A 25,931-nucleotide genomic window follows, 5' to 3' on the forward strand; every position below is an offset into this window, starting at 1 on the left:
CCTCACAACATCCTCTGGCAAAGAGTTTCCCCAGGTTGACTGTGCGTTGTGTGAAGAAATACTTCCTTTTGTTTGTTTTAAGACTGCTGCCTATTCATTTCATTTGGTGACCCCTAGTTCCTGTGTTATGAGAAGGAGTAAATAACACTTCCTGATTTACTTTCTCCATACCCGTCATCATTTTATAGACCTCTATCCTATCCCCCTTAGTCATCTCTTTTCCAAGCTGAAAACTCCCCCCAGTCTTATTAATTTCACCTCATACGGCAGCTGTTCTATACCCCTAATCATTTTGGTTGCCCTTCTGTACCTTTTCCAATTCCAATATATCTTTTTGAGATGCGGGGACCAGCTCCAGGATTCAAGATGTGGGCATGCCATGGATTTATAGAGAGGCAATATTACATTTCTGTCTTGCTATCTATCCCTTTCCTAATCACTTCCCAACATTTTGTTCGCTTTTTTGACTGCCGATGCACATTGAGTGGACGTTTTCAGACAACTATCCACAATGACTCCAAGATCCCTTTCTTAAGTTGTAAGAGCTCACTTAGACCCCATCATTTTAGATGTAGAGTTGGGATCATGTTTTTCAATGTGCATTACTTTGCATTTATCAACAATGAATTTCATCTGCCTTTTTGTTGCCCAGTCACTCCGTTTGGTGAGATCCCTTTACACTCTCACTTTGCACTCTCTTTTGGACTTAACTAACTTGAGTTGGTTTGTATCATCTGCAGATGTTGCCACCTCACTGTTTACCCCTTTTTCCAGATCACTTAGGAGTATGTTGAACAGAACTGGTCCCCGCAGTACAGACCCCAGGGGGACACCGCTATTTACCTCTCTCCATTCTGAAAACTGACCGCTTAGTCAGACCCTTTCTTTCTTGCCTTTGAACCAGTTCCCTATCCCAGAGAGGACCTTCCCTCTTATCCCATTTTGCTTCAGAGCCTTTGGGGAGGGAGCTTGTCAAAGGTTTTCTGAAAATCTAAGTACACGATATCCACGGGATGACCTTTCTCCACATGCTTGTTGACTCCCGCAAAGAATTCTAGTAGATTCGTGAGGCATGATTTCCCTTTACAAAAACCATGTTCACTCTTCCACAACAAATTGTGTTTATCTTTGTGTCTAATAATTGTGCTCTTTACTATAATTTTACCCAATTTGCCTGGTACTGAAATTAGCCTTAGTGGCCTGTAATTGCCGGGAGCGTCTCTGGAGCCCTTTTTCTACATTGGTATCATATTAGCTATCCTCCAGGCAGCTGGTACAGAAGCTGATTTAAAGGACAAGTGTCCTAACCGTACAGCTAAGGGTAGCCTAGAATTCCTCCTTACCTGTAAGCGGTTAAGAAGCTCAAATAACCTGGTTGGCACCTGACCAAAAGGACCAATGGGAAAGAAGATACTTTCAAATCGTGGGGGGGTGGGAGGGGAGGCTTTGTTTGAGTCTTTTCTTGGGAAGCAGAGAAGCATCAAGTCAGAAAACTCCTTCTCCTATAAACCATCCTAAAATGAGTCTCAATATTGCAAAAAGAGTAAGTAAATAAGGCAAGGCGTGTTAGATTATCTTTTGTTTTAGCTTGTGAATTTTCCCTTTGCTAGAAGGAGGTTTATTCCTGGGTTTTGTAACTTTGAAACAAAGCCTAGAGGGAGTTCTGCTGTGTTTCTGAATCTTTTGTTACCCTGTAAAGTTATCTTCCATCCTGATTTTGCACAGGTGATTCTTTTACCTTTTTTTTTTTTAAAATAAAATTTTTCTTTTAAGAACCTAATTGATTTTTAGTGTTCTAAGACCCAGGGGGGTTGATCTGTGCTCACTTTGTAACCAATTGGTTAGGATATTATTCTCAAGCCTCCCCAGGAAAGGGGGTGTAAGGGCTTGGGGGGATATTTTGGGGCAATAGGAACTCCAAGTAGTCCTTTCCCTGATTCTTTGTCTAAATCACTTGGTGGTGGCAGCTTACTGTCCAAGGACAAAGGATTTGTGCCTTGGGGAAGTTTTTAACCTAAGCTGGTAGAAATAAGCTTAGGGGGGCTTTCATGCGGGTTGCCACATCAGTATCCTAGAGTTCAGAGTGGGGAGGGAACCCTGACAACAGGTTACATACCACAGTTATTTATTAGTACTGCAATTTCACATTTGAGTTTCTTCAGATCTCTTGGGTGAATACCATCTGATTCTGGTGACTTATTGCTGTTTAATTTAACGATTTGTTCCAAAACCTTCTTACTGGTCCTTACTGAATAGTCAAGTCATGATCACTGGCCCCAGAACAACCATGGACATCCAGTCCAGTGATCAGTTCCTCTTTATCCTCCACAAGCAGGCCCACAAGAGTCACCCTTAGTTGGGTACAAAACTTTGTATTAGAAAAGTATCTATAATTTTTCAAAATCTCCAAGGATGATTTACTCCTGGCTACTTGAGACCTCCACCGTCTGTCTCCCAGTAGGAAGTCCCCCGTGCTAACCTAATTTCTTCCCACAAGTCACAGACAGTTGCAAAAGGAGAAACATTTCCTGCTCTCTGGTTTGGATTCAGTGAACTGTGCCAGCCCCGCAACGGTTCATCTGCTGGGCTGTGTTAGTTAGCAGATTGATCCCTATCCATTCGAGGTCCTGGGGTTCTCAAGAACCAAGAACGGAAAACAGGTAATGATGTGTCTAATGCAGGGGTTCTCAAACTTCACTGCACTCCCACCCCCTTCTCACAACACTTACTACACGACCCCAGGAGGGGGAACAGAAGCCTGAGCCCTCCCGAGCCCCACTGCTCCGGGTCTGGGGGAAAGCCAAAGCCTGAGTCCCCCCCACCCTGCGCGGGGAGGCCAAAATCAAAGCCCAAGGGCTTCAGCCCCAGATAAGGGGCCTGCAACCTGAGCCTGACTGCCCAGGGCTGAGGCCCTCAGGCTTTGGCTTCGGCCTCAGGCAGTGGGGCCTGGGCTTCAGCTTTGGCCCCAGGCCCCAGCAAGTCTAAGCCAGCCCTGGTGACCCCATTAAAATGGGGTTGCAACCCACTTTGGGGTCCTGACCCACAGTTGGAGAACTGCTGGTCTAATGGAAAGTGCCACCCTGCCCACCACTTTTTTTACCCTCTCTCCCCTACCTCAATGGGTTGTAACCAGCGACACGAACATTCCAGTCAGAGGCGTCGTCCCACCGGGTTTCCCCATTTCCCCTCCCCATGGAGAATTTCCAACTCCTCTTCCTTATTGCCCAGATTCCGCTGCCACCACGCAAAGTGATCTGTTTGTAGAGATGCATAAAGCCCTGCACTGATTCTCTGAGAGAATTGCCCCTGAGCAGTTGGGGGAGGCAGGACCTTATTCCTTACCTCTCGTGACAGGGCTGCGTGAGCGCTTGTAGAAAGCCAGAGGCAGCTTTCTAGAGCGTTAATTCAGAAATTCCCTGTGGAACCTAGGGGCTGCGGCCCACAGCAGGAAGGAGCCAGGTGGTTGTTGGAGTGACTCCAGGAGGAATGCTAGGGGATGGCTCTCTGATCACCTCTTCACTCTGCTTCTTCCCACCCCCACCTTTGGGGTAAGTCCATCACCTCCTCCTTAGTGCGTGTGGGCTGGAAACCAGATATGGCAGTAGAGAGGTTGCCCACTCAGCCCACGCACAGGAGGATCCATTGCAGCTCACGTCCTCCGGCTTGTCACAGCCCAGAGAAATGCATGACACCGATCCTGGACTCTGTGACTGCATTGGTCACCAACAGGTGAGTGTGGCAGGAGAGGACACATAATATGTCTACAAATAATTTTTTCTGGACTGCTAAGGTGGGGGGAGAGAGGCCAGATTCCACCTGGCTCTTTAGGACTCTGAGGAAGCTCTGGGATCTGGAGAGAGGTCTCTGGAGCCTCGAGATGTGCAGGTTTGGAGACATGTGGCTCCTACCTAGTCCAAAGTAACCTGCCGTGCTCCCCCACAAGAGCCATATTAACAGGCAACACTGCCTCTCTATTTCCTTGGCCACATGTACCGTGTCCTTTTTCTGGTGGCTAGTCCAGAAAAGAAAAGGAGGACTTGTGGCACCTTAGAGACTAACAAATGTATTTGAGCATAAGCTTTCGTGAGCTACAGCTCACTTCATCGGATGCATTCAGTGGAAAATACAGTGGGGAGATCTATATACACAGAGAACATGAAACAATGGGTGTTACCGTACACACTGTAAGGAAAGTGATCACTTAAGGTGAGCTATTACCAGGAGGAGAGTGAGTGCCATTGAGCAGCCTGATGGAAATACCTGAGTCCTCTGTCTAGGCACGCAGGCCCAGCAGCTAAAGCCAAGCCCCACTGAGAGCAGTGGGAGATTAGCCTGGAGTGTCAGGAGTGGAGGCTTGGCCCATGGGGACCCCAGGCACTGCAGCTGCTGACACCTCCATGGTGAATCCCCCAACCCATCGCCAAAGGGCTCTTCCACATTCTGCAAACTGGCCTCACTGGCTGACTGTCTAGGAAAACAGAAATCCTTTGTTAGAGCAGGAGAGTCTCTTCAATGCAGCACTCTTTCCACGGCTCCCAGAGGGTCCCAATGAAACCCCTGCGAGTCTCTAGGAGGCTCTCAAGGAGTTCCCTGCTCAGTCACTTGGCACCCACTAGCAATGGTCTCTCACAGTGGCATTGCAAAGGGGAGCTCAGCAGATGGTCCCTTCTACGGCTTCCTGAGTGGGAGGGAGGTTGGTCTTGTCATTTAAGGCCTAGCTGTCAGAGTCAGGGCTCCTGGGTTCTCTGACTTTGGAAGTGGGTGGAGGAGTCTAGTGGTTGGAGCTGGACTGGTATCAGAACCACGCTTCCTTCCTGCCTCTGTCAGTGACGCTGTGTGTGACCTTGCAGCAGGGGTGAAAGTAAGTTGAGTGATTTACCGGTACTTTGGGTCCAGCTCTGTCCCCTGGAAGGGGCGGGGCCTAGGGCAGAAGGAGCGGGGTTGAGGGGGTCAGAGCCAGCCCCAGCCCACCCTGTAAGGTAAGTGCCCCCTCCACCGGGGTAGCAGCAGCAGCCCGGGGCTCCGGGGACTATTTAAAGGGCCCGGGGCTCCCCTCTTCTACCGCCCTGGCCCTTTAAATCGCCGCCGGAGCCCTGGGGAAGCGGCGGGGCTCCAGCGGCTATTTAAAGGACCGGGGCGGCAGAGGCAGCTGGAGCCCCAGCCCTTTAAATAGCCCTTGGAGCCCCCGCTACCCCAGGGCTCCGGGAGCTATTTAAAGGGCCCACGGCTCCCCTGCTTCTACTGTCCCAGTCCTTTAAATAGCCGCCGGAGCCCTGGAGTAGCGATGGCGGGGCTCCAGTGGCTATTTAAAGGGCCTGGGCGGTGGAAGCAGAGGAGCCCCAGGCCTTTAAATAGCTCCCGGAGCCCTGCAGCCTCTGTCCCAGGGCTCCAGCAGTGGGGCTCTGGAGGCAATTTAAAGGGCCTGGGGCTCCAGCCACTGCTGGGAGCTCCAGGCCCATTAAACTGCCCCCTGGGGAAGCCGGGCTGCCCCATTACGGTGCACCGGCTCTTGCCGGTACGCCGTACCGTGGCATACCGGCTTACTTTCACCTCTGCCTTGCAGCCAGTTGCTTTCTATCCCTATGCCCCAGCTAACAGGGATAATACTGACCCACCTCAGAGGGGCTGGCAGGGGTCACCACTGTCATGACTCAGGTTGGAATGAGTTGTGCTCTTGGTAGTGAAGGGCCCAGATTCAGTCCCCATGGATGCCCAGAGTGTCTGTATTGTGGCCGTGGTTTGACTCACCTAGCATTACAGGCTGTTTAGCCCGGTCCTGCCAGGCGTGGTGCATCTGCTCCTGGCCCTCTCTGGCACACAGCTCCGTCACACACAGAACACTGCCCGCCAAGGACAATCTATCAGCTCCCATCTGGTGTTCAGCTCCAAGATGGATGGTGAGCCCTAGCCAGACCATAGAAAGAGAGGGTGGTGCTCTTTGGTGGAAACTGCTCGAGCTTCAGCCTCTGCTCCCACCTCCACCCACACGCTAAGGGCTTCAAAAGTGGTCCCTGACCCCAGGTGAACAAAGTAGCTGAGCTGAGGCCAGGGTGGGTGGAATTACTGCTGGGACTGATCCTAGGAGAAGGGCAGATTTCTCCTCTGCTCTAGGGAGATTCCCATCGGAAAAGTAGCTGAGGTGGGGGTGGGGGTAATACAAGCACTACCCCTCAGCCCTTGAATAGCAGGCAACTAGGACTTTGGGAGCCAAGGGACTGGTGTATCTTGCTGGAGAGCAGAAAAGGGCATTGGAGAAATTGTACAAAAGTCAAGGTCACAGCTGGGTCAAGGGCAGCCAGGTCTACTGGTCAGAGCCAGGGTCCAAACTCCCATGACAGGAGTCGAGAGTCAGCTGGGTCAGGGTACTGGAAGATCAGCAGCAAAAGACAAACTTGCGATCAGAACCACAAATCAGATGCCAGGAAACCAAGCCAGGGGAGCGGCAGCAGAAACAGGCACCACACGGTCCAGAACAGGGAGCAGCCCTGGTGTTCAGTCAGCTTCCTGTTCCCGCTGCTGTCTTAAGCAGGGCCAGGGGGCCAATTAGCTTTTCTGGGACTCCCCAATAGGACCTCAGGAGTGGAGCCTCAAACTGGGGCTGAACTTCATGGGTCCTAGGTAAGCAATTTTCAGCAGGCTTCTGGGTGGAGGGTTGGAGTGTGGCTGCTCCCATGAACCCTGCAGACCCGGGTTGAAGGCCCCTGGGTCGTGACAGTGAGTGATCTCTCCCTGCTCAAACCTCCAGCAGCAGGAAACAGTCTCCAGGATCCTGGACACATCCTCTGAGAATCAAATGAGGATATCATGATGAGAAATAGGTCTCTGTACCAGGGCCAGGATCCAGGGACAGGGAAAGCTCCCAACCAGGTTATGTAGCAGGAGCTCCGTTTGTTGCAAGGGCCCCAAGTGGCAGGACAAGTGAACGGTTCTTACCTCCAGGAGGTGCATGGGATCTTCCATCTGAGCCTCAATGGGACCCATGTTGCTTGGTTTGACAGGATGAGATGACCTGTTCCCACTGCTCCCTGAGCTGGGCTGGCTGAGGGATATATCTGTGTGAGAGACTGGGACAGAGCCTGAAAGACAGATGTGACAATCAGGGTAGGGTTCTCTCAACTCAGGGGGAGAACAGAGGGTCTGAACCCCAGAGAATAAGCATTTGAATCAACTGATTCATTGAAGAATTATTGTGCCATACAGGTACATCATACGGTCCTCTCATGGATTGGTAACTGGTAAACACTGCTCTGCACTGACTGCCCTGACCACGGGTGGCCCAAGGGCCCACTGCACCCCCAACTTAGCAGCTCCAGCTACCAAGAGAGCAAGAACCAGAGGCCTTCCTGCTCCTGGCACAGAGGAGTAGGTTGATGATCTACCTGGCTGTGAGTGTTGGCCTTCCCCATGTCATGTTTTACGAAGCTATGCAATAGCAGAACGGAGACTGTTCTAAAGGAGAGCTACACATGAAGCAGCTCTGGGTTGCACTGATGTACTGTATCGATTTGAAGAACAGAGATATTTGCAAACTAAACCTTTAATATGGTGTTTTGGGGCTCTTGTGATAATATCAGCACCCAATCATTATGTCAGGAATCAGTTCTAATTTAACCATATACAATTATTTCCCCTCTGCATTTGAACCCGCTCTCTCTGCTGGATTTACAAGGAAAGCTTGGTACTCTTGGGCATCATAAGTATCAGAAATCTCATGCTAACCCTCCTGAGGACTATGATGTCTCTCTTCTGGTATCTATAGCATCACAAAAAGAAAAGGAGGACTTGTGGCACCTTAGAGACTAACAAATTTATTTAAGCATAAGCTTTCGTGAGCTACAGCTCACTTCATCGGATGCATTCAGTGGAAAATACAGTGGGGAGATTTATGTACATAGAGAACATGAATGGGTGTTAGCATACACACTGTAAAGAGTATCACAGAATTCTGAACATGGGGCATCAATAGCAAAGCTGGAAAAACAGGTATCGTGGCAGGAGGGGAGTGGTTTGAAAGAATTTTTGGAACGTAAATTAAAACAGATTTCTGTGCTCAATCTCCTGTGCCCAGCCCAGTGAGCAGAGACGTTCCAGTCACCTATCTGAGCCTGCCTACAATTCCATTTTCTCTTTACAGTTCACTTTTAACTAGAGATGGGCCCCAAACTAGGACACAGAATCCAGACCACTCAGAAACATGAGGAAAGTCAGATCTAGGTGCAGATTTCAACTTCACAGCTCAGGTTTCTTTTTATGGTGGCCCATTTCAGAACTCAAATCCCAACACTCTTGTGAAGTGACTTGCGTTTGGATCTGAAGATTAGGAGCCTGAATTTGGATCAAAGCTTCACAACTGACCCACTTATGCTATTAACGTTACAAAGTTGAATTGTGTGACTTTCCAGTTCTTAATAATATATTCTTATAATATATTCTAGCATTAAGGCCTAATCCAGCAAGCTCTTAAGCATATGGTCAACTATAAGCATGTGAGTAGTCCCACTGAAATCAATGGAACTGCTCAAGTGCTTGGATTTAAGTTCATTCATGTACTCTGCCGGATGAGGGTCTTAAGAAAAAATGAAATAAAATGTTGTCAGTTTCAGGGGAACTGCACTTGTATTCCCCTCATCTTCCCATTGCCCTGGCCCCCGCTGCCTCCTCACCCACCTCCCCATTGCCTTGGCCCCACTCCCCCCCCCCAGGCCCTGGCAATCCCCTCTTACCCCTTCTGTCTTCCCCATGCACATCCCCATCATCCTGGTTCCCTGCTGCTTCCTCCGGTCGCCCCAGCCATCCACTCTGGCCCCGATGCCTCCCCCAGGCTCCCCAGCCATCCCCACATTGCCCCTGGAGTGTCCAGCTTCCCGCGGGCTCCCCGAGCCTTGCTGTCTACCCCCCACCTCCACATTTGCCCGAGCTTCCTTCTGCAGTCAGCCAAGCACACCAACACTGTTCTCACCAGCCTGGATTATCGCAGTGTGAACCCAACACACTCCCAATCCCAGATTTTCCCTCAGAAATGTATGTTCTGTCATGTCCAACCCTCTCCCAGGCAGTCGAGAAATGCTAAATTCGTTATTCCTTTAAAGGGAATAACATACACCAGTTCATTTCCATAAACAAAGTTACTCCGACATGTTACTTAAACACACTGGGTTTAAACACACTTAAACCACAAATCAAGTTTATTAATGACAAAGAGATTTTAAGTGAGTACAAGCAAAGAGGCATAACAGTCAGAAATGGTTACAAGAATAATAAAAATAAAACGCTGTCTAGTGCCTAATTGAACTATATTAATTAGATTACTGTGAAAACAAACTAGGCCTCCCCTCTGATCCAGTCTGCCTATTCCCTATGATTTAAGTCAGTGGCTCTCAGCCTTTCCGGACTACTGTACCCCTTTCAGCACTCTGATATTTTTTGCGTACGCCAAAGTTTCTCCTTACTTAAAAACTACTTGCTTACAAAATAAGACATAAAAATACCAGTCGCCCAGCACACTAGTACTGACAAAATGCTGACTTCCTCCTTTTTTCCATATAATTATAAAATAAATCAATTGCAATATAAATATTGTACTTATATTTCAGTGTATAGTATATAGAGTGGTATAAACAAGTCATTGTCAGTATGAAAGTTTAGTTTGTACTGACTTTGCGAGTGCTTTTTTTGTATCCTGTTGTAAAACTAGGCCACTCTCTAGATGAGATGGTGTACTGCCTGGTGTACCCCATCAGCATACCCCCAGGGGTATCTCTATCCCTGGTTGAGAACCACTGACTGAGTGATTTGCCCAAGGTCAGAGAGGGACCAAGTGGCAGAACTAGGAATAGAAACCATGAGTCCTGTAGTCCAGCCCAGCACCATAATTACAAGCCCAGCCTCGCTCCCTCATTCAAGGCTCCAAACGCCCCGTTTTAATATATTTGTATCTTGTGATTTTATAGCGTTTTTAATGAGGTTTTATGATGTTATCCCCTCAGAATCACTAAAATGGTGATTATCCAATATGGAGTCGGACACTTAATATGGTGTCTCTTTGCCACAAACAACAAGACTCCATCTTGTTTCAGCTGGGTGGTGGTGGTTTTGCGCCGTTTTGAACTTTGGTGGGAAACGGCAGCTAACAGGCCACAATGAACTGGTTCTGTAACTGACTACCTCAGTCTACCTCAGGTTTTCCTGTCACAGAACCGTTAAAAGGAACTGCGTGACGTCACCACAATGCTGTCCATCACAGAGGCAGCCAAGCACAGTGGCGTTCGCGTGGTCCTCAGATCACGGATCAGCGAATCCTGAGAGACAACTCATCCTCATCCATCCCATCCGCGTACCTGTCGCATCCAGGATTCCTGGCCGTACCCCTGCCATTGGCTCCAAGTCCAGCTACAGCACGATCCAGCGTTCTTCCCTTCGGGCCATCACCAGGTCTGGGGGTAGTAGGTCCTGGGTCCGACGCACTCCAACACCCAGCCTGTCCGGAGAAAGCATCTGACAGCAGCAGGACTTTAGGAGATTTTATCATTTTCGTTTGCTTCAAGCTCCTTGTATTGTGATCCCAGCTTGCTTAGGTTTTATGACAGTTGTGTTTCCTTTTCCCCTTTTCCCCAGTTATTGTAAACCAACCTTCATACACTTACCTTTTTTTAACATAAGAATGGCCATACTGGGTCAGACCAAAGGTCCATCCAGCCCAGTATCCCGTCTACCGACAGTGGCCAATGCCAGGTGCCCCAGAGGGAGTGAACCTAACAGGTGATCAAGTGATCTCTCTCCGGCCATCCATATCCACCCTCTGAAAAACAGAGGCTAGGGAGATCATTCCTTATCCATCCTGGCTAATAGCCATTAATGGACTTAATTTCCATGAATGTATCCAGTTCTCTTTTAAACCCTGTTATAGTCCTAGCCTTCATAATCTCCTCAGGCAAGGAGTTCCACAGGTTGACTGCGCGCTGTGTGAAAAACTTACTTTTCTTTGTTTTAAACTTGCTGCCCATTAATTTCACTTGGTTGCCCCTAGTTTTTATATTATGGGAAGAAGTAAATAGCTTTTTCTTATTCACTTTCTCAACACCATTCATAATTTTATATACCTCGAGCATATACCCCCTTAGTCTCAGTCTTAGTTGACCTTCTCTGAACTTTTCTAATGCCAGTATATCTTTGTTGAGATGAGGAGACCACATCTGTACGCAGTATTGAAGATGTGGGCGTACCATGGATTTATATAAGGGCAATAAGATATTCTCCGTCTTATTCTCTATCCCTTTTGTAATGATTCCTAACATCCTGTGTGCTTTTTTGACTGTCGCTACACACTACATGGACGTCTTCAGAGAACTATCCACGATGACTCCAAGATCTTTTTCCTGCTTAGTTGTAAAGAAATTAGCCCCCATTGTATCATATGTATAGTTGGGGTTATTTATTCCAGTGTGCGTTACTTTACATTTATCCACATGAAATTCCATTTGCCATTTTGTTGCCCCCTCACTGTTTACCCCTTTCTCCAGATCATTTATGAATAAGTTGAATAGGATTGGTCCTAGGACTGATCCTTGGGGAACACCACTAGTTACCCCTCTCCATTCTGAAAATTTACCATTAATTCCTATCCTTTGTTCCCTGTCTTTTAACCAGTTCTCAATCTATGAAAGGATCTTCACCTCTTATCCCATGGCAACTTAATTTACATAAGAGCCTTTGGTGAGGGACCTTGTCAAAGGTTTTCTGGAAATCTAAGGTCACTATGTCCACTGGATCGCCCTTGTCCACATGTTTGTTGACCCCTTCCAAGAACTCTAATAGATTAGTAAGACCTGATTTCCCTTTACAGAAACCATGTTGACTTTTGCCCAACAATTTATGTTCTTCTACATCTCTGACAATTTTCTTTTTATTATTGTTTCAACTAATTTGCCCAGTACTGATGTTAGACTTACCGGTCTGTAATTGCCGGGATCACCTCTAGAGCCCTTTTTAAATATTGGTGTTACATTAGCTATCTTCCAGTCATTGGGTACAGAAGCTCCTTTAAAGGACAGGTTACAAACCATAGTTAATAGTTCCGCAATTTCACATTTGAGTTCTTTCAGAACTCTTGGGTGAATGGCATTTGGTCCCGGTGACTTGTTACTGTTCAGTTTATCAATTAATTCCAAAACCTCCTCTAGTGACACTTCAATCTGTGACAATTCCTCAGATTTGTCACCTACAAAAGACAGCTCAGGTTTGGGAATCTCCCTAACGTCCTCAGCCGTGAAGACTGAAGCAAAGAATTCATTTAGTTTCTCCTCAATGACTTTATCGTCTTTAAGTGCTCCTTTTGTATCTCGATCGTCCAAGGGGTCCCACTGGTTGTTTAGCAGGCTTCCTGCTTCTGATGGACTTAAAAAACATTTTGTTATTACCTATTGAGTTTTTGGCTAGCTTTTCTTCAAACTCCTTTTTGGCTTTTCTTATTACATTTTTACACTTAATTTGGCAGTGTTTATGCTCCCTTCTATTTACCACAAAAGGATTTGACGTCCGCTTTTTAAAAGATGCCTTTTTATCTCTCACTGTTTCTTAAGGCTCTTTTTTAGTTCTTTTACTGTGTTTTTTAATTTGGGGTATACATTTAAGTTGGGCCTCTATTATGGTGTCTTTGAAAAGTGTCCATGCAGCTTGCGGGGATTTCACTCTATTCATTGTACCTTTTAATTTCTAATTAACTAACCCCCTCATTTTTGTATAGTTCCCCTTTCTGAAATTAAATGCTATAGTGTTGGGCTGTTGACGTGTTCTTCCCATCACAGGAATGTTAAATGTTGTTATATTATTTTGGAACACCTATCTGTCTCTGTCCTCTTTCCTTGCACTACACTGGAAGGAGGATGAGACCAACATCACCAGCTGCTTCCACAGCGATAGACACTGATACCAGGTACAAGATCCTGCGTCCTGTGAAGGGGGAACATATAGGTTTACGATGGTTTTCATTTTTCCCTGTAACACCTCGGCATGGTCTGGTCTGACCCAGAGAATTCAAAAAGGCTGCAGCCCATGAGCCCAGCTGGCAGGACGCAGCTACGTACCCTTCCCTTGATGGCCACCTCAGTGGATGCTTTGGTCAAGACCATGCTCCGGCACTGCTCAGTGAGGTTGGCCAGGTTGGTGTTGATATCAGGGTTGGGTCTCCCTGCTGCAAAGGACAGAGATGGAGCGTCACAAGGGAGGCACAGCTGGGACCCCACTTGAGAGCAGTCCTGACTCCCAGCCCCCACTGCTTTAACCCACCACGATCCACTACCCTCTCAGAGCCAGGAATAGAAACAAGGTGCCCCCCCCCTGCTGTAACCCACTATCCAATTGCAGAGGTAGCGATGAGACCCAGGAGTCCTGGGGCTCCTGGTGACCCTCCCTGCCCCAAATTACCTGTTCCAGGGCCCTTCCCCTCTTCAGCCACCGTTAGCTGTTATCTTAGGCCGCCTGAACCACAGAGACTGGGCTGCCCCCTCTTATGCGAAACATCTGCGAGAGATGGGGAGAGACTCAGCCACCGTAGGGGAGGTGCTGTGAAACAGAAGAAAGGTCCAGTGGAGAAAGGATGAGAAGGGGAGACTCTACCCCTCAGACCAGCATCCTCTCCTCCAGCAGCCAAGAAGGATGCTGGCCTTGGGTTAACAGAGGTTAGGGGGTGCTGTGGTTAGGGGCAACAGGGTCAGTGCTAGTGGTCAAGGCTGGGCTGGCAGGGCTCTGTAGCCACAGCCTCTGGCTGGGCCCTGTCAAGTCCTGGGAGGCTGGGAAGTCTCTGTAATGCCCCCTCTGGCTGCAGCGGGGCCTGTGGGGCACAGGGAAGCTGGCAGGGCTCCATAGCACTCCCTCTGGCTGGGGCTGTGTCACGCACAAGATCCTTCCCTTCCTCCCCCCCACGATACCTTTGCGGGCAAAGCGCAGCAGCATGGCGAGCTTCTGGAAGAGCCGGCTGCGCTCGGCGTCCTGCAGGCCCTTGATGTGCTTCACCTTGGACCATTTCTTGTGACCGGCGGGGGGGGGGGGGCACCTGAGGTGTGCAGAGCCCGGCCCAATGAACGGGGGGCAGGGGCAGCTGCTTCAGTGCCAGCACCGAGGCCAGAACACGGCATCTTATAGGGCACCTGCCCTCCCCGGGGCGCTGGGAAGGGACATGGGTGTGAGCGCCTGAAACACACCCCAGGCTGTGATCCCCTGGAAGTAACACACACACCAACATCACACAGCCAGACCCTTGTCTTACTGTGACACACACACACTCCACAGTCACGTTGTGATCTGTAAACCACTCACATCACACAGCCTTCCTGTACCACTCAGACCCACACCCCAGACCCAGCCTGGGGGGGATCTCCTCAAATACACACACCAACCTCACACAGCCTAGCAACAGGAGAGTGGGTTTGTGTGTGGGGGAGGTGAAGAGAAAACCTGGATTTGTGCTGGAAATGGCCTAACTTGATTATCATACACATTGTAAGGAGAGTGATCACTTTAGATAATCTATTCCCAGCAGGAGAGTGGGGTGGGGGGAGGTATTTTTTCATGCTTTCTGTGTATAAAAAGATCTTCTACACTTTCCACAGTATGCATCCGATGAAGTGAGCTGTAGCTCAGGAAAGCTTATGCTGAAATAAATCGGTTAGTCTCCAAGGTGCCACAAGTCCTCCTTTTCTTTTTGCGAATACAGACTAACAGGGCTGTTACTCTGAAATCTAGCAACAACCACCACCCACCTGCCCTGCTCCCAGCTCCCCACGGCACAGCGGAGCCCCGCGCACAGCCCAGGGGCGGGGACCGGGCTGCCCCGTTACGGGCTCCTGCCGCCCGGGGACCAGGTGCCGCGAGCGCCCCCAGCGGCGGGACTCGGGACCCAGGCGTCCGGGGGCGGGGGGCTGGGCCGGAGGGTCGCTGCGCTGGGGCCTCCCGGCTGCTGGACCTGGCGGCGCAGGCGCTGGGGCCGGGCGGGGAGCGGGCGGGAGGTGGCCCCGGGGAGGCACCAGCCGCGGGGCGGGAGGTCGCTGCCCGGGCGGAGGAAGCGGCCGGGGCCGGAGCCGAGCCCGGCGATGGCTGCAGCGGGGCCGGCGCAGGTAGGACGCGGGGCGGGGACTCCCCGGCCGGGCACTGGCTGGTCCCGGCTGGGGCCGAGGGGGGCCGGGGCCGGGTCCCTCCCGCGCTAGTGACCCCGGGGCTGGGGGCTGCCGCAGCCGGAGCGCTGGGGCCGGGGAGCGGCGCTGGGGGCCCCGGGCCGGGCGGACACGCGGAGCCGGGCCGAGGAGCCCCGAGGCGGCCGAGCCGGGGCCGGGAGCGGGGCCGAGCACAGGCCTGGGGCGGAGGCGGGGACTCCGGCCGGGGGAGGAGCCTGGTCCCTGCCCTGGGATTCGGGCCCTTCCCAGCGCCCCGCTCCAGAGCCCGGTGGGGAGCCGAGGGCGACTCCTGTCCCCGGCCAGCAGGGCCCGAGTCCCCGGGGGGCTGTGCGGGGGGTGTCCCTGGGTCACAGCTGCTGGGCTGGGGGTTCCCCGGGAGCCGCTGCCCTAGAACCCGCGTCCCCTGCTGAGAGCCCGGGCTGGGGCTGGAGCGGAGGGTGCTGAGTGTGTAACGCTTGTGCCAGCAGCTGCGGGTGGCGTTTGAGGACGTGGCTCTGTATTTCAGCCGGGAGGAGTGGGAGCTCTTGTCCCGGCCAGAGAAGCAGCTGTACCGGGACCAGATGCTGAGGAATTACCGGGCCCTCGTTTCCTTGGGTAAGGACCAATTTATCTCTACTCCTAGCTGTCAAATGTCTGTGTTCCCTTGATGCCACCCCTGGCATGTGCCACCCGATGGCTGAGAAGTGGCAAATGACACCCTCTTTCAGTTCGGCTTCCTGTTGAAGAACTCAGGGCTACAGAGCCTGGGGCTAATCTTAGTTGTAACTTGTTTACTTGCATTACCTACCTCACCTCAGTCGTGGTACAGGGCTGGTTCCAAACAGCACATGAGCAAATAAGGGAGGAAGAAAACTCTTCTTCTGCTTGTTACAGCTCCCCACTTCCCCAAAAAGAATGAACATCATAAACTTAACAACCGTGCAGTTGACCAATACTTGCATCCTAAGCAAAAGAACTGATAAGTCTGTGTAACGGTGACACCTGGTGACACCTGCCGTGTCTAAGTCCCCAAAGCAAATTGAGACGGGTCATAGATATTGCTGCTTCAGAGTATGAACTGAACTTGCCTGTTGGGAGACAGGAAGAAATTTCCTCTAAGGAAGGTTTATTTCATAACTCTCCTGCTTGGGATCTCCTGCGCTTTCCTCTCAAGCAGCATCCGAGATTGGGGCCCCATCATGCCAGGTGCTGTGCAGACACACCTTGACTGAGATCGGGGTCCTGTTGTGCTGTTTAGCTGTTAGCACTCAAGAAAGAGAACTCGGAGTCATGGTGGATAGTTCTCTGAAAACATCCACTCAATGTGCAGCGGCAGTCAAAAAAGCAAACAGAATGTTGGGAATCATTAAGAAAGGGATAGATAATAAGACAGAAAATATCATTTTACCGCTCTATAAATCCATGGGACGCCCATATCTTCAATACTATATGCAGATGTGGTCGCCCCATCTCAAAAAAGATATATTAGTATTGGAAAAGGATAAGAAAAAGGCAACAAAAATGATTAGGGGTATGGAACGGCTTCCGTGTGAGCAGAGATTAATAAGACTGGGACTTTTCAGCTTGGAAAAGAGACAGGTAAGGGGAGACTGAGGTCTATAAAATCATGACTGGTAGAGAAAGTAGGTAAGGAAGTGTTGTTTACTACTTCTCATAACACAAGAACTAGGGGTCACGAAATCAAATGAGTAGGCAGCAGGTTTAAAACAAATAAAAGGAAGTATTTCTTCACACAATGCACAGTCAACCTGTGGAAGTCCTTGTCAGAGACTGTTGTGGAGGCCAAGACTATAACGGGGTTCAAAAAAGAAGCAGATACATTCATGGAGGATAGGTCCATCAATGGCTATTAGCCAGGATGGGCAGGGATGGTGTCCCTCGCCTCTGTTTGCCAGAAGCTGTGAATGTGAATCCAGGAAATGGATCACTTGATGATTACCTGTTCTGTTCATTCCTTCTGGGGCACCTGGCACTGGCCACTGTCAGAAGCCAGGACACTGGGCTTTGGTCTGACCCAGTAGGGCCATTGTTTGGTCTGCACCAACATATAAATGAGTCCCTGTCCCCAAAACTTCAGTAATAAAACTGATTCTTTCCCCCCAAACAGGCTATTCAGGTTCCACACCAGATTTAATCCACAGAATTGAGATAGAGGAGGCAGAGCTCTGGATCCGGGATGCCGAGGACTCCAGGGAAAGCTCGGGGCCTGAGAGCCCCTCCCAAGGTGAGTCATCATAACCCAGTCTGTGGCGGTTCAATGACAAGACGGGACACAGCTTTTAGCAAGCAAGCGGCTGGTCTGCTAACAGGCTTCTGCCTGTCAGCTTTCCACCTTCCCCTTTATTCTCTCTCTCCCCCCGCGCATTACATTCTCCAACAGATAAAAGGAATACACTGGCTTTGTTTAACATTCTTATTTACCAATTTCTATCTACCGCATTCCTTGCTCTCGGGCCTTGAGCCCAGTCCTGAGAGGCTTCCCACGGTTCATGTCATTTGGGCGAGATTCCAAGGTTGATGCCCTTGAGAGGAGCTGTGTGTGCACAGGTCCAGCACAACACTCCGGGTGTGCCCTGAATGTTGCCAAGCGCATGAACCTTGTATGAATCCTACACCCAGTCCCTTCTGATTTACATGCCTGCTAGCAGAGGGCTCCTTCATGTAGAAGGCAAAGGCCAAGTGAGATGCACTGGCTGGGAGCAGAAGGGGACAAATGGAGACTGGGAATTAGGGGCCAGTGTTTATCTGGGAGGGGAATGAACCACTGGGAGAGCTCCCCACAGGACGCAATAGATTCTCCCTCACTGGAAGTCTGTCAGTGGAAATGGAGTGTGACTTTCTCAAAGCTTTGTTCTTCTTCAACCAGGAGGTAGGAATCACGGGGAGGAGATTCTTTGGCTGCGATAGACGGGAAGCCAGCCTGGATGGGCACAATGAGCCTGTCTGGCCTTGATATCTGAATCCTGGAAATCCTAGAAACACAGAATTAGAAGGCACCTCAGTAAGTCATCTAGTCCAGTCAGTCCCCTGCACTGAAGCAGGACTAAGTATTATCGAGTCCATGCCTGACATGGTCTTAAAAACTTCCCATGATGGAGATTTCACAACCTCTCCAGGTAATTTGTTCCAGTGCTTAACTACCCTTACAGTTTGGAAGTTTTTCCTTATGTCCAACCTAAATCTCCCTTGCTGCAATTTAAGCCCATTACTTCTTGTCCTGGCCACAGTGGATAAGAACAACAATTTATCACCCTCCTCTTTGTAACAACCTTTTACGTTCTTGAAGATTGTTATCAAACCCTTTCTCCCCCTCCCCCGCCCCCGGCCGTCTTCCCTTCTCCAGACTAAACAAACCCAATTTTTTTCAATCTTACCTCGTAGGTCATGTTTTCTAGACCTTTAGTAATTCTTGTTGCTCTCCTCTGACCCTGTCCAGCTTGTCTACATCGTTTCTGAAGTGTGAGGCCCAGAACTGGACACAGTATTCCAGTTGAGGATTCACTTTGTTGACTCACTTAGTTTGTGATCCACTATAACCTCCGATGGTTTTCTGCAGTACTCCTTCCTAGGCAATCATTTCAATTCCGACCATTTCTCCATTTTGTCAAGATCATTTTAAATTCTAGTCCTGTCCTCTAAAGGGCTTGCAACCCCTCCCCAGCTTTGAATCATCCATAAACTTTATGAGTGCACTTTCCCCTCCATTGTCTAAATCATTAATGAAGATACGGAATAGAACCGGACCCAGGACAGATCCCTTTGGGATGCCACTCAAGATACCCTTTCAGCTCATTAGAGAACGATAAGAACCACTCTCTCAGTGCAGTTTTCCAACCAGTTGCGAACCCACCTTACAGTAGCTTTGCCTCGGCTATATTTCTCTAGTTTATTTATGGGAAGGTCATGTAAGACAGTATCAAAAGCCTCACTAAATTTGAGATGTGACATCTACTGCGTCCGCCCAGTCCAAAGCTTGTTACCCATCAAAGAAGGATGTTAGGTTAGTTTGACATAATTTGTTATTGACAAATCCATGCTGACTGCTAGTTATTACTTTATGTCCTTCTAGGTGCTCACAAATAGAATGTTTGATTACTTGGTCTATAACTCCCTGAGTTGTCCTTATCCCGTTTCTGTACCTAGGTACTATATTTGCCCTTTTCCCATCCTCAGGTCTCTCAACCATCCTCCACACATTCTTAGAGATAATCACTAATGGCTCAGAGATCTCTTCATCCAGTTCCTTAAGTATTCTAGGATGTATTTCATCAGTCCCTGCCAACTTGAAGACCTCTAACTTGTCTAAGTAATTCATAACTATTTTCCTTGCCTATTTTAGGCGCAGATCCTACCCCATTGACACTGATGTTGACTGTGTTAGTCAGCTGATCACAGCTAACTTTTTTGGTGAAAACTGAAACAAAAGAGGCATTTAACTGTTCGGCCATTGCTGCGTTTTCTCTTATTCTCTTTCCCTCCATTTAGGAATGGGCCTAGGCTGTCCTTGTTTTCCTCTGCCTTCCCATGTATTTGTAAAATGCTTTGTTTTTTCCCTTTATATTACTGCCTAGTTTAATTCGCTTTTTGCCTTGGCCTTTCTAATTTTGTTCCTACATGCTTGTGGGTTTGTTTGGGTTTTTTTTGTTTTTTTGTTTTTTTAATATTCATCCTTTGTAATTTGACCTAGTTTCCACTTCTTGTATGACTCTTTTTTTGAGTTTCCGGTCATTGAAGATCTCCTGGTTAAGCCAGGGGGTCTTACTATCATACTTCCCATCTTTCCTACTCATTGGATATCTGTGACCTACGATGGGACCTAAAAATGATGGGGCCTCAAAGCTGTGACAGAAATGGATCAGAGATGGGGAGGTGATTATTAGGGGGCTTATTCCTTCACCCGCTTACTTTCCTGGTCCTTCTCGCATGAACAGAGAGCAACAATACCCGAAGTCCAAAGGTGCAAACAATTCGATGTTTATTGGGGTGAACTTCCAGCAAGCATGATTCCAGTTTCCTTCCTTAGTGTCCCCCTTCCCAGCTCTGACACCACAGAGCCTTACACCTGTGTCTCTGTTCCCATTCCTGCCCTTAGCCAAACATGATTCCAGTTTCCCCATCCCCATTCCCTGTTCCCATTTCCCCCTTTAGCAAAACATTATTTCAATTTCTTACCCCCATTCCCTGTTCCCGTTTCCCCCCACCCACTTCCTGATTGACTGCAGACTATACAGTAAAACTTGAGTTCTGCTTAGCTATACCTAAACCAATCATTTTCCTGAAATTTAACTCACCAATCCTAACATATTGTAACATGATTATGTAACCAATTATATCCCACCACCTTAATTAGTTTACACCCAGCAAAATTCCTTATACAGCAGACAGGAACAATCACAGAACCAGACAGAGATTATACAGACAAACAATAGCAAAGTGGGAACTGTAATGACAAAACAATACAGAAGTGAGGATTTCACATCCCAGCTATTGATAAGTGAGTTCTTGCCAGACAGGATGCTATCAAACTAAGTTTCCTTTTACATCTTCTAGGCACTTCCCTTTCTCTGGAGGTGACAGGCATTATCAGGACAGGATTGTATTCCTAACAGCCCAATAACACCTTCTTTCAATGTGACTAGTTTGGAATGGGAGGATGTGACCGGTCGCTTCCCAGCTTATGGCTGCCTCTGCTGCTTAGCCAAAGGCCTTAGCCTAAGAACAGGGCCTCAGACTGTCACAGTAAGAGAAGGCCCTTACACTGACAGACAGTGATTTTGATTCTTTCTTTTATACCTCTAACTAGCCAAGTGGTAAAAATACACCTAAATTCTTAGAGTATAGGCCTTTACAGACAGGCCTGAATATCTATATCCTAACAGTGATGAACTTGGAAGAGATGTGGGGTGGTGGATGTGATGGGTTGGATCACAGAAACCCCCTTGGGGTTGCCAACTGATGTGCCAAGGCTACTTCTGAACCTGCTTTCCCTGCGCTGGCAGCTTGGGACTTCAGTGCCCTGCCTGGTTTGAGCCAGACCCGCTAGCCTGCTGCAAACCCAGACCCAGGTCTGAACCACGCCCCCTAACAGCTGTAGGCTTAAACTGAAAGCAGCTTAAGAAGTGTTCCTGTCAAGAGTCCATACCACCATTAATGGTCCACACTTTGCATAATTACAATAGGCCCTCAGAGTTATATATTATATTTCTAGTTTCAGATGCAAGAATGAGACATTCATACAAATAGGATAAACACATTCAGTAGATTATAAGCTTTGTAATGATACCTTACAATGAGACCTTTTGCATGAAGCATGCCTCAGTTACATTATAGTCACACTCATTAGCATATTTTTATAAAATCATATAGAGTGCAATGTCACAGTGGATTTGAGAGATGCTGAGGGAAAGAGAGAGGTCTCTGTGGTGGGGGAGCGTATGGGGACTGCATTTCCCTAGTGGGTAGGACTTTGCAGCAGGATTCAAAACATCTTGTTTCGGTTCTAGAAGTGAGTCACTGTAACTCCCCCATGCCTCAGTTACCCCACCTGTGTAATGGAGAGGGCACTGGGGCTGTGAGGATAAAATATGTGTGTGTCAGTGGATCTGGCACTGGGGGGCAGACAAGCACCTGGGTAGAAAGACACTCCTACTGGTCCATAGACCACAACACCTTCTTCTAGGCTTTCCGCACCTCAGAAAATCATACCGAGCCGGGGGCATCCTAGACATTTTTCAGATGGGCTTCGTGCCTCTGCCCCTCCTGACTCAAGTTGTGTGCGCTGGTGTTCTCTGGCCCTGGGCACCTGGATCCAGACATAGCTCAGACAGGCAAAAACCTGCTTGCAGCCTGGGAGAACATCCCCGAGTCACTGGCCCTTGGCAGAGAAGGCGCTGTCCTTTCTAGGTTCCCACCCCACCCCCTCTCTGCCACTTCACATAACACGTGACCTCTCAGACTGGAGAAACATGTCCCCGGCGAGCAAGGAGAAAGCTGGGAATGACTCAGGGCAGGATCAGTCATGTACGATGAGTGCGGAGGACGCCATTTTGTAGAGCAGGTCTCCAGTATTTGCAGCGTTTCACTGTAATGCTCTAAAACTGCCCCACGTGCCAGGCAGCTGCTGCTGGGGGCACGAACGCACATGGGAGCCAGAGGAAATTATCCTGTGTAGCACGACTTGGAGTATCCTGGTGTATGGGCTGGGTGTGAGGGAGAGGGGGTGGGATGGCCTTTGTCACATCCCCCTTTCCTCCTGCTCTCTCAGTGGCACAAAATCATTGTCACTTACATTGCTTCAGTGTCAATGCTTAGCACAGCCCTCAGCCTTAACATGGTCCGTGACAGTCTGTAGATCAAAGGCCTGCTGGGTGGCAGCCGTTCACCCCTTCCAGCTCAGCAGTGTCACTGATTGTCTTGTGACACAATACAGACCTGTTTTTCAGGTTACATCACACAAACCCTGACTGAGTGGTCATCCCCTCAAACCTCCCCCCAACCCTCTTGAGGTTTTAGTTTAGTTTTGCACAAAGAGTGAAAGAGGCTCAGGGTAGATGACATCTTTAGAAGGAATTCCTTGAAAAGGACTCACTCCTGCACAGGAATAAGCTACGCTGATGTAAGCAGCTTTATACCGGTCTCAATATGTCAACGAGGGGATTGTAGATCCTAAACTGGTTTCAAACCAATATCGTTTAAACAGAGCAAATACTGGGGAACGAGAGACGTACTGTAAAACAGGAGACAGTACAGAACCAGCAACATGTAAATAAACCCCTCTGATGGAAATAAAACCAAAATCAGTGAAAACAAAACCCGGATCCTGTGTGTTAGCACTTAGTTCTGGATGAGGGCCCCGTTGTGCCAGACGCTGCCTGTATCCTGGGCAGGCTACAATTTCAGCATCGAACAAGACCCCAGAGGTGCATGGCGCACGTGGGAGCAGGCGCTAGGTGCTGCACAAACAGCATAGGGTAGAACCACCCTGAGTCAGGCTGCAGATTTGTGTCAGCATTTCCTATCGGAAATTACGGAGCAGTTGTAGTAAATTTAGTAAAAGTCACAGGTCACTAAATTTACTGTGACCGCTCCATGATTTTTCACAAAATCTGTCCTCCTCCTCGCCCTGCCGAGGAACCCTCCAATACTGCAACCCTAACCGCAGGCTGATGCAGAGGCGTTGAGGCAGGCTGGAGAAGATATGAGTGGCAAGTCCATTCACTGAAGTTTGCCCCACCTCCCCCACCATCATGACTGGGGGCGGGGGCAAATCTGAACGGCACTGTAAGCCCGCAGGCCAGGTCTCAGTACCCAGAGCGAGGCTTTGGGTCCAGCCCTGTGGGACAGGAGCCACCATTGCTGGGTGAGGCACGCATCCAAAAAACAGTCACAGACAAATGGGGAAATCGCTCCATCCTTGAAATTTTTCCTTCCTTGACAAACCTGTAGCCTTAACTATGAGCTAACACTGGGATTGCCTCTGCTCTCTCCAGCAGGGCTCGGGATATTGGGGGGACCGAGGACACCGTCTGAGTGTGGGGAGAGCGCGGCAGGAATGCAGGATCCCACAGCCCACAAAAGGATCCATGCACAGGACGCAGTCCGTCCCCCGAATAAACTCAGCAAGAGACTCCCCATGGGCCGGTGTCCCTATCGCTGCGCTGACTGTGGCAAGAGCTTCAGACAGTCCTCAATCCTGAGAACACACTGGTTTACGCACACTGGGGAGCGACCATACCACTGCTCTGACTGCGGGAAGAGCTTTGCACAGAGCTCACACCTGAGAACGCACCAGCGCACGCACACCGGGGAGCTACCGCACTGCTGTGCTGACTGCGGGAAGGGCTTTGCACAGAATTCAAGCCTGAGAGCACACCAGCGCACGCACACCGGGGAGCGACCGTACCGCTGTGCTGACTGCGGGAAGAGGTTTTTCCGGAGCTCACACCTGAGAACACACCAGCACACGCACACCGGGGAGCGACCGCACCGCTGTGCTGACTGTGGGAAGAGGTTTTCACGGAGCTCACACCTGAGAAGACACCAGAGCACGCACACCGGGGAGCGACCGCACCGCTGTGCTGACTGCGGGAAGAGGTTTTCACGGAGCTCACACCTGAGAAGACACCAGCGCACGCACACCGGGGAGCGACCACACCGCTGTGCTGACTGCGGGAAGGGCTTTGCTTGGAGCTCAAGCCTGAGAGCGCACCAGCGCACACATCAAGGAGCAGCCGCACCATTGTAACGATTCTAGTAAGAACTTCAACAGAACCAATGCACTGATCAAGCACCAGGGCACGCACACTGCCGGGGAGGACATTCCGGTGCATTGGCTGAAGCAGGAGCTTTGCACGGGCCTCCTCCTTGCTATCACATCGGTTCATTCACAGCCGAGAGCGGCCATACAGCTGTGCTGGCTGGGGCAAGCACTTCGCTAGACTGGCCAACCTCTCAGCACCCGGTCATGCACCCCAATGCCCTTCTGCCACCTGCAGGGCCTCAGGGGCTTCTGGCAGTCAGTGGGCCTGACACAGCTCCAGCAGATGCAGGTCAGGACATAGTCCTGTCCCCAGGATGCCCAGCAGAGAGATGCGGGGGAGGGGGACAGGGAAGGGGACTTGGCTTAGCAGTGTGTGGAAGAGCAGACAGGTGGAGTGTATTTAGAGCAGATGGTCACAGCCTAGTGCATTAGGTGGGATCCAACCAGGTCTCTCTCTTTCTGTCCCACACTCACTCCCCCTCTCCTCCTCCCCCCGTCTCAATGGGACGAAGCTAGGAACTTCCCCCACACGTCTACCTTGGTTCCAGCCAGAGGATTACTCTTGGATGACATCTAGAGGTGGGATTTGCAGTCCTGTCTCAGCATGGATTGGGCTGAGGGGCAGGACAACCTAGTGCAGGGGTGGGCAAACTTTTTGGCCCGAGGGCCGCATCGGGGTGCAAAGCTGTATGGAGGGCTGGGTAGGGAAGTCTGTGCCTCCCTAAACATCCGGGCCCCCGCCCCTGAGGGCCCCTCTCAGAACCCCCAACCCATCCAGTGCCCAATGCTCCTTGTCCCCTGATCGCCTCCTCCCAGGACCCCCCACCCCAACTGCCCCCCCCCCCGGGACTCCACCCCCATCCAAGCCCAGCTGCTCCCTTTCCCCTGACTGCACTGACCCCATCCACACCCCCAGCTCCTCACAGGCTCCCCAGGACTCCCATGCCTGTCCAACCCCCCCTCCCCATTCCCCGTCCCCTGACCGCTCCCAGAACCTCTGCCCCATCCAACCCCCCTGCTCCCTGCCCCCTTACCATGCCACTCAGAGCAGCAGGACTAGCAGCCGCACCGCCCGGCCGGAGCCAGCCATGCTGCCCATGCAGCTGCGGGGGACAGCGGTGGAGGGGCCGGGGGCTAGCCTCCCTGACCGGGGGCTCAAGGGCCAGGCAGGACAGACCCGCGGGCCAGATGTGGCCCACAGGCTGTAGTTTGCCCACTTCTGACCGAGTGTGTGTGATTGAAAAAAGACTCAGGAACTGCTCATGCCTTCTATTCTAAATAGAAATGTAACAAAGAAGAATTATGTACCTAATCTGTAACAGAGGTCTGTCTAACCCAGTGTTTCCTTCCTATTAAATAAGCTGATGCATTCACGCAGCATGTGGAGAAGCCAATGTAAACAGTGTAACCAGTCAAAATGTTCTCGGGCCCAACTGCCCATGAGGCCTGATGAACTGTGTGACTGGCAGGTGCACAGAGAGAGTTTCCCATTTATTTGTTTTCTC

General features: G+C 50.0%; 1 protein-coding gene and 1 long non-coding RNA gene across 2 annotated transcripts; one reads left to right on the top strand and one right to left on the bottom strand.

Annotated features, from left to right (window-relative positions):
* Positions 1 to 970: 970 nt before the first annotated feature.
* On the bottom strand, positions 971 to 22,969 carry LOC122466327. Its single transcript, XR_006291744.1, has 3 exons — positions 22,959 to 22,969; positions 8,140 to 8,145; positions 971 to 1,229 (listed from the first exon to the last, which is right to left on the bottom strand). It is a non-coding gene; the product is annotated as an uncharacterized LOC122466327 (long non-coding RNA).
* LOC119566373 (zinc finger protein 25) lies at positions 14,971 to 25,259 on the top strand. The gene is given in 5 exon segments (XM_037899236.2): positions 14,971 to 15,110; positions 15,635 to 15,761; positions 17,275 to 17,391; positions 23,657 to 24,386; positions 24,388 to 25,259. Coding segments are annotated over 5 exon segments (1,215 nt in total). The 5' UTR covers positions 14,971 to 15,086; the 3' UTR covers positions 24,605 to 25,259.
* The last annotated feature ends 672 nt before the right edge of the window (positions 25,260 to 25,931 follow it).

The sequence above is a fragment of the Chelonia mydas genome, chromosome 6 (genome assembly GCF_015237465.2).
Source record: "Chelonia mydas isolate rCheMyd1 chromosome 6, rCheMyd1.pri.v2, whole genome shotgun sequence".
Taxonomy (NCBI): domain Eukaryota; kingdom Metazoa; phylum Chordata; order Testudines; family Cheloniidae; genus Chelonia; species Chelonia mydas.